This window comes from Kryptolebias marmoratus, linkage group LG21, assembly GCF_001649575.2.
Source record: "Kryptolebias marmoratus isolate JLee-2015 linkage group LG21, ASM164957v2, whole genome shotgun sequence".
Lineage (NCBI taxonomy): Eukaryota > Metazoa > Chordata > Actinopteri > Cyprinodontiformes > Rivulidae > Kryptolebias > Kryptolebias marmoratus.
The window spans coordinates 4342991-4352266 of record NC_051450.1 but is presented as its reverse complement, the minus strand read 5'-3'; the positions used below and the strand labels follow the sequence as shown (position 1 = coordinate 4352266).

Below are 9276 nucleotides of genomic sequence, written 5' to 3'. Positions count from 1 at the left end.
AGATACTTAAACTCCTCCACTTGGGGCAGGACATCTTACCCGACCCGGAGAAGGCACTCTACCCTTTTCCGGCTCAAGACCATGGCCTCGGATTTGGAGGCACTGATCCTCATCCCGGTCGTTTCACACTCTGCTGCGAACCGCTCCAGTGAGAGCTGTAGATCACGGTCTGATGAAGCCAATAGGACCACATCATCAGTTGTGTAGCACTTGTATATTTATTTATCCAAACTTCAAAGCAAATGTTTGCCTTAACTGTTACTGTTTAATTGGATTTGTGTGAACACAGTTAGTGTTTTGAATTTTGATTGAAATGATAAAGAACAAACTCACTGTCTTAATTATCTCTGCCAACGACGTTATGTTTTTGATAGTGTTGGTTTGTTTGTTTGTTTGTTTTTCTGTTCACAAGATGACTTAAAAACTAATAGACAGATTTTGATGAAATTTTTAGGAAACGTTGTGGTTTTCACAACAAACATTTTGGTTGTGATCTGAGTCACAATGGGGCTTAAACTATTTTTTAATTATGTTCTCTCAGAGTGTTTCTAGTTTAATATTATCTGTAAGGTACAAAGCAATTCAATTTGTGTGCATGTATAAAAAGTAAAGACATCAGTTATGAAACAATATGTTCTTCTTGTGACAACACCTTGTCTGTTCTTTTCTCCAGGTTCCTAACTCTACTGTGGTAACAGCTGTGTTTGAACTTCCTTTCTCTCATGCAGGAGGTCAGACTTGGGAAATTGGTAAGTTTAAAAGCTTTGAGCCCTCATGCCTCATTGAATAAATGTCCCCATCATCCTTCCCGAAATGCCTGCCTTTACAGGATTAAGCTCAGATAAACATCTGTTTTCTGCTGAAGCTCCAGCAGCCCATCAACACCAGTAATGTTTGATGGTAGAGATACAGAGGATTTTTAGGTCACAGGCCCAGTAACCAATGTCTGCCTTCTCAGCTGTTACCTTACCACTTATATCCAATAGCAACAGGTTCAAATGTCATGAGTAAGCCCTGCATTTAAAACCCAACACCTTCAGCTCCACCACTTCCATGAAATAACTGCAGAGATGCTACTGCCCAGCACAGGGAAGAACTAAGAAAAGACAAAAAACAGGGAATACCACTCAAAAACAAAAGGAATATTTTTTCATTTAATATTTTCCCAAAGCACAACAGAGGTGAGGACTTTTTTTGTCACAGTAGAAAGATATAATTATAAAGCTATATATCTTCAATAATTGGAATTATAGACTTAAACGTAGACTGATTTGCAATCTGTCATAAGGTTGTAAACCTGTCTAAATGTTCTGCGATTTCTTAAACTGCTTGTAAACCTGTTCTTTGTTTTCTTTGAACAAAGGTGGATGACTTATAGCTGGCATTGTGGTTTTTAAATCAAAATGATTAAAACTGAAAACACAAACATGTTTAAATCTGTTTACAGAACATTTAAACACAAACAGAGAATTATGGAAATAACACTTCTGATTGTCCTTGGTCTTCACGGTCTGACAGAAGCAGGGTAAGTATTAATTAGTAGATTTTGTAAATTTTACAAAACAGAAAGACAGTGAAAAATAAGTTATTGTAGTATACTCAGTTGATACTGTAATGAATCTGACTTTTAATAATGCTTTCCAAAAATTGTTCAGTTGATAATTTACAAACCAATTTTCTTTTGTCAATTTACCATTTTGCTTGAATTAGCAATACTTTTTGCAAATTATATTTTACCAATACTAACATAAACCCAGTAATCTAATTTGATTTGATTTAATTCTAAGGTACTGTGTCAAAAAAAGCCCCTAAGTGGAAAAACACCCTTAGGAAACAACCTGGCATGTCACTAACAGCTGTTGGTGTAAAAACAAAACAGAACAAAAACTGTTGTGATGGTTACAATAATTTGTTGAATTTTCCCATTTTAACTAGACTGAATATTCAAAAATCACTGTACATCCCTGTAATTCAAGCGCAGATATATAACAGAAAAAATAAACCCCCACCAGGCTTGTTTACTTACTACTCTATCAGTTTTATGACATTCTGTTTTGGAAGTGGTATCAGGGATTATCTCCACTGGAAATACCAATTTATTTATGACAAATTATATATCATAAAAATTATACAGCATATTATTTATTTAAATATATAGCATAGATTTTAAATAAATAACAAAATTTGAGAGTTAATGTAACTAAAATATAATACAAATAATTAAAATCTTTTAAAAATCCATTTCAAGAATACAGGAATAAAACACTTTTGAAGGGAACTAAATATGATCCTGAGCTTTAAAACCAAAAATTGTGTATTAAAAAGATCTTTAAGCAAAAAGCCAGAGAGTCGTGAAAATTCACCTTGAATAAGTGGGGTCTACAGTTGCATTACTGATTTGAACTGAACAACTAATTAATAAGATGTTTACAAATGGAGTAGTGTGAGAAGTACACGACAGCATAAATTATATATATATATATATTTATATTTATATATATATAAATGACAAGTAAATTAAACCCCACAGTGTCACAAAGATCATACAAATGTCTTTGTTGTACAAAGAATTAGTTTTTAAACTTGTCTTTGATGAAGAAATACAGAGCCCCAGCTAAAACTCTTTACAGTGTCAAATTGCACTAAACACTAACACATTAAAAGTAATTTATATGTCATGTTCCAGACACTGGTGTGAACACATGGTGGAAGAGAAAGTGGAGCGAGTCCTGTCTCCACGTCTGCAGCTTGAAGTGAGCTGCTCTGCTGTGTATCAGTACAATACCCAGGGATGGAGGCTGGATGTGGACAGGATGCGCAAGAAGCACGGGGGTGATGATGGCATTTCACTATATTACAAGCAACAGGGACAAAAGGCATCCTGTTTCCTGTATAAGTAAGTAAATGTTCAGCAGTCAGAATGTTTTCAGGTCATACAGAAGGGGTGGAAATCTTTAGGCACCTCACAATTTGATTTGAGTTGTTATGAATCAGAGGGCTGCAGTGTGATTGTAAACAATTATCAAAGTGTCGTCATAAAATAGAAACAATCTTGAGCAAAGAATCGCTCAAACTTCAAAGATTCTCAATGGGGTTAAGGTCTGGACTCTGTGGGGCCAATCCATGTGTGAAAATGATGTCTCTCACTCCCTGAACCACTCTTTCACCATTCGAGCCTGATGAATCCTGGCATTGTCATCTTGGAATATGCCCGTGCCATCAGGGAAGAAAAAATCCATTGATGGAATAACCTGGTCCTTCAGTATATTCAGGTAGTCAGTTGACCTTTGAAAAATGTAAAAAAGGACAAAACCTTTATAAATGACAATAACCTCTTGAGGCATAGATAGAAAGCTTACTTTGGATCATAATCCCATGATCTTCATTGCCCTAATGTTCCTGTCCACCTCAGACCCCCAGACATGGAGAGCCAAATAGTGAACAGGACAGTGAGGACATGCTGCGATGGATGGGGTGGACCTCGCTGCTCTCAAGGTAAGAGCAAGACACCAAAAAGTCACTTCTATGGACAACCTGTTCGTACAACTGACAAAAACACTTTTCTCTTTTGCCATTTATAAAAAAAGACAGACAGAAGTTATTTTTTAAAAGGTATGTCACTAAAAACACCAGTTTATCCCAATTTTCTCTTCCACACCTGCCCTTCCATGCACTTCTGTCAGTGACTATTTTAATTCTAAAATTGCAAACATTATTGAATTCATTGCCCCCATCATGGTGAAAACTGTTTTTACGAAGAAAAAATCTCCATGACAGTCAAGAATGAAAAAAGAAAGTGGTGAAAAGCAGAACACTAGTGATGTAAAACTAAACTACAGTTCACTATAAGGTTTATAAAAAGAGACTTTGAATTTATACCTCAGAACTAAGAAATGCAAGACCGTGCTTCTCTGGCATCATCACCAAATATGATGCCAGAGAAGAATGGGCCACCAAGAATGCGTGTGTCCTGTTTGCTACCGTCAACAGGCTAACAAACTCTTTTGTCTCGGTACCCTAAGTTTTATTCACCAAGGTTTGCAATGCCTTTGCACAGAACAGATCAACAAAATCAGTTACTTCATCTTATAAACCAGACATACCTAGAGGCTCCTACAACATCTGAAGTACTTCTCTTGTTGTCTACACATCATACCAGCGGGTTTATTCAAGTGTTTCAGACTGTATGGCCTGAGGGATTTTACAGATTGTTAATGCATCCCTTGTTTCAGGAATTTTTCCACAGGCCCTAAAAACTGCTGTCATAGAACCGCTCCTCAAAAAGAACATTCTGAACTCAACACTTGTGAATAACTATAGACCCATATTAAATCTACCATTTGTGGCTAAAGTTGTGTTTCAACAGTGGAATAACCTCTTGGCTCCAACAACGCCTTTTGTCCGGTGTGGTGGAGAGTGAGGTGAACCCAGAGCGCAGACTCATGAAATTTTATTTAAAATTAAGAAACAAAAACAAAGGCTGACATGGCAGCAAAATGAAGCTAGACACAAAATACAAAACTGTGAGTTGACTGGGACTTGTAGTTTCATTCTCTGGCTTGTTCTTTTAGACGGTTGTCTAGGTGAATGGCAATGGCAATTAGCTAATCTAGTGAGTCGGGTTCATCACGGAAGGCGAGTTGATCTTTTAATTGTTCAGTCAGTAAATTAACAAACATGCTTTTTATAAAGGGAAAACAACTCCAACAGAACCAGGATCAGGATGAGCAGCCATCTGCCTCAACTGGTTGGGTTAGGAAAGAGACACAGACAAACACAGAATGATTGATCCAGGTGTTGTTTCTATTGGAAGAAAGACAAAGAAAATCACACGTTAATGATAAAAAATACAACAATACAAAACAAATACAAATATAGAGAGTAGAGCAAGTAAAGACAACAGCAAAGTGAGGAAATGTGGTCAGTTTGTCCTCCAGCAGTCTAAGCCTACAGCAGCAGAACTAAAGGGTAGCTCAAGAAACCCAAACCAACCCTTACTATTTTATTTATCAAATATTTATCAAACAGAAAAGTCACTTAGCCTAGTCTTGAAAGTAGACAGGATGTAAGCCTCAGAAACAGAAACTGGAAGTTTTTTCCATAAGAGAGGAGCCTGATAACTTAAAGCTCTGCCTCTTGTTCTACTTTCAGAAACTCCAGGAACCACAACTAAACCTGCAGTCTGAGAGCAAAGTGCTCTGTTAGAAAATATGCAACAACAAGATCTTTAATAGTATAAGGCGAAAGTTGGTTGTTGGGAGGTTTGTATGTTAGAAGTAAGATTTTAAATTCTATTCTGAATTTGACAGGGAGGGAGCCGATGGAGAGAAGCTAAAAGTGGAGAAATATGATCTCTCTTCCTAACTTTCATCAAAACTCTGGCAGCAGCATTTTGGATCAACTGAAGACTTTTTAAAGTTTTTTGGACTAGTTATTCTGCATAATTTTGGTACACGATGTTCCCTGGCAACATTTTTAATGTGGGTGTTTAATGACATCCTGATCAAAATAATACCAATGTTTTTTACATTGCAGTGCTTGTTCCTAGGATGATAAGGTCCAAAAACCACAACCTCTATCTTGTCTGAGTTTAAAAGCAAACAATTAAGAGTCATTCTGGGTATTATGTCTGTAAAACATTGTGGGGTTTTGTGTTTTTGCTTATTGTTTTCATGTTTGCTGTTTGTGTTCAGTTATTCTTGTCTAAGTTTAGATTTTGTTACTCATACCTTTGTGTTTTCTGTCACTACTCATTCCTTCTCAGTTACTCACTTGTCGCTCTGCCACGCCCATCTCCACCTGACAGCAATTTGTATCACTCACCTGTGCCCACTTATCTCATCTTCTCCTGTGTTTAAAAACCCGGTCATTTCCTCCACTCACCGCTGATTCATTGTGTCTTTGTTCCTGTTTTCGTCACTCCGTGCTCTATGTTCTCACCTGTATTGTTTATTTAGTCTCTGCTGCCACATCAGTTTTTGTTTTGTTTATTTTTACTTTAATAAATTAGTTTATTTAGAATAAGTCTGTGCTCTGGGTTCACCTCCCTCATCTCCTCACATCCAGATAGACATGCTTCTAATTTAAGTAACTGGTTGGCGTCATCATGTTTCATGTATAATCATAACTGAGTATCATCAATGTAACAAAGAAAATGTATCCAGTACTTTCTAATAACTTTACCTAATGAAAGCATTAATAATGTAACAAGTATTGGGTCAAGCACTGAACCCTGAGGAACTCCCTGACTAACTCTGGTGTTCGAATAAGATTAATTATTAACATTTACAAACTGGACTTTATCAGATAAATATTATTTAAACCATTTTAGAGCTGTTCCTGTGATCCCAACATCATATTTAAGCCTCTGTAATAGAATACTGTGATTAGTTGTATTAAATATAGCCCTGAGATCAAATAGGACAAGTATATACTGTACAAAGCCACTGTCTGAGGCCATAAGAATATCATTAGTAACTTTCACTGATGCCGTTTTTGTGCTATAATTATCTGAAACTGCTCAGAGATTTTTTTTCTCCACATAATTGATTTGCAACTGGTTTCTCAAAAATATTTGAGATAAATGGGAGATTGGATGTGGGTCAATAATTGTCCAGACCTCCTGAATCAAGATCAGGTTTCTTAAGTAAAGTTTTAATTACAGCAATCTTAAAGCTTTGTGGTACATAACCATTAGAGACAATTTAGGCAGATCAAAAATGGGGATATTAATTAAGGGAAACACCTCTTTGAACAGTGTGGTTGATACTGGATCTAGCAGATATGTTGATGGTTTGAATGAAGCTATTATTTTTGACAATTCAGAAAGTTCAACAGAACAAAAACAGTTAATACAAATCAGGTTCTAGTTACACATCTAAAGCTGTTTCATTTGATTGGGAATCAGAGGCAATAGTGGGAAGGATGGTGTAAATTTTCTCCCTAAATAAAATAATTTTACTTATGTAGAATCTCATGAGGCCATTACTCTTTAGAGTTATAGGGATACTTGGCTCAACAGAGATAAGACTTTTCATTAATCTAGCTACTACACTGTAAAACACCTGGGGTTGTTCTTGTTCTCCTTTTATCAGAGATGAATAATATACAGTTCTAGCTTTACAAAGGGCTTTCTTGTAGCAGGCTATTTCTCCAGTTTAGATACAATTCTTCATTGTTAGTGGAGTGTCATTTGCCTACCAAATCTTTAGATGCCTGTTATAACATGTGCAACTCTAAATTTAACCATTAAACTTCTTCTGACTGATTACTTTCTTTTTTAGAGCAATTTCATCAAGTAATGTTCACACTGAAATTGTAATATTATTAACAAGTTAACATAAACAGAAAAAATAAACAAATAAATATGTAAGATTGGACACCATTGCTCTTTGCCATACAACAGAACTAGATCAAAAGTGTGATGAAGAGAATGAGTAGGTTTGTGGACATTTTGGATAAAACCAGTTGATTCTAGTAAGTTCTTAAAGGCTATGTTTAAGCTATCACTTTCAACATCTACATGAATATTGAAATCTCTCACTATTATGACTTTATTAGGATTCAATAATAGGCCAGACGAAAAGTCTGAGAATTCAGACAAAAACTGAGAATAAGGTCCTAGTGGATGATATATAACAAGTAAAAGTGTTTTTTCTGAGTTCCATTTTGGATTAGAAAGACTGAAGGTCAAGGACTCAAAACAAAACTCATAATCCTAATAGCTATAGGCTGGTGTGGCACGTTTATTATACTGTAGTCCATCCAGTCAACCACTTTCCTCATGTCAGGAAGAGAGGCACTATTGATATCATGTCTTTTTTCCCATTGTAGTGCTTGCTTGGGTCTGAGTTGCTCACTACTTAGGACCCTTCTCCAGCTTCTCCACCATGATTTTTATCTGTTGGGTAACTGGTGGGATCTCTCTGCCCCCCATGGTCATGTTCCTCATGTTGTTCATCAAATCATTAGGTATAGAGTTGAGGACATAGATTTTTATTGGCTGGGTATGGTGGTGGGCCCATGGGCACCAAGGTGGCCTCAAGTAATGAGTAGATTGAGTGGGTGCTCTGTGTGCATGTGTTTTTCTTCTGTGATGTGTCATAAATTCACTTCATGCTCTGTGTCTTTTGTTTTTATTTTGGTATTACATTCTCCTTCTGCTGCTTGTTTTCTCATTTGCCCTTCTTGTTTAAACCATTCTAAAATCTGCCTTTCTTTCATTCTCTTTCCCTCTCTTTGGTAACTTGTGTCTTTATATTTGTGATGTTTGATGTTAGCCTTTACTTCATCACAATTTGCCTCTTCAAAGGACCTCTCTAAAGGCCACCTCAATTTTCTAGTGGTCCTTTTGTGGTATTTTTTAAAGCAATTTTGAATTTGTTCTTTTAGTGATATGCAAAGTTTTATCATTCATTCTACCAGAGTCTCCGGTTGACTTTTCGCTGCCTTTCCTTCTCCCTTATCCTTATTTCGCAGTTGATTTTGTAATACTGCTATTGTTGCTGCAAGTCCCAGAAAAGCATTTAGGCTGATATTTACAGAAGAGTGGGTTAGAAAACAACCACATGTAACTCTGTGTTAGCATCGCTGGAACGCAGACACTATGCAAAATCTGTAACCATGCAATTGTTAGAAAATCTCTTTGCACTTGGGCCAGATTTTAAAAAGTGCTGTAATTTGCCAGTTTTAGTTTCCCCAACTGATCATATTCCAATTTTTCAACACCTCCTTCATCCTTCTATGTATGTTCTAATCAGAAGTGTGTTCTAATTTCCTATGTCTCAAGCTGCCTTTGTCACTAATATGCTCATGTATTTATGTTTTTTTTCTTTTATCTATATCATTATCCATGCAATAATGGTAGAGACAAGCGCTGCTGGATATGTTTTATTTACTGTTTTTCCTAAATCAAGTATGTTAGTACCACTGATGCAATAGCTTTTTTCAGAAAATCTTACTGTCTTGCACTTCCTCCCCTCTCTGCTGGCCCAAGGTTGCTGGCACTCACAACACTTCTCCTCAAGTTATTCACCCCAAAAAAGGTTAAAAACAAAAACAACTGGACTTCTATTCTGTAGTTGAAGATGTTTCGCTTCTCATCCGAGGAGCTTTCTCAATTCAGAAATAGAGAGTGTGGAGTTGAGCTTTTAAAGCTGAGATGTGATGTAAGCTGAATTGCTTGCAGATTGTTCTCACTCTCCTAACAATAGAGGGTCATTAGGGTCCTTGTTTGTCTGACTCACTGATGGGCCCCTCTGGTCACATGAGTGCAGG

General features: G+C 36.5%; 1 protein-coding gene across 1 annotated transcript in view; it reads left to right on the top strand.

The window, feature by feature from the left end:
* Positions 1-2672: 2672 nt before the first annotated feature.
* scospondin (subcommissural organ spondin) overlaps positions 2673-9276 on the top strand; it is a 233202-nt gene continuing 226598 nt past the window's right edge. The window contains 2 exon segments of the mRNA XM_037973323.1: positions 2673-2896; positions 3413-3495. Of these exon segments, the coding sequence (XP_037829251.1) occupies positions 2673-2896; positions 3413-3495 (307 nt within the window).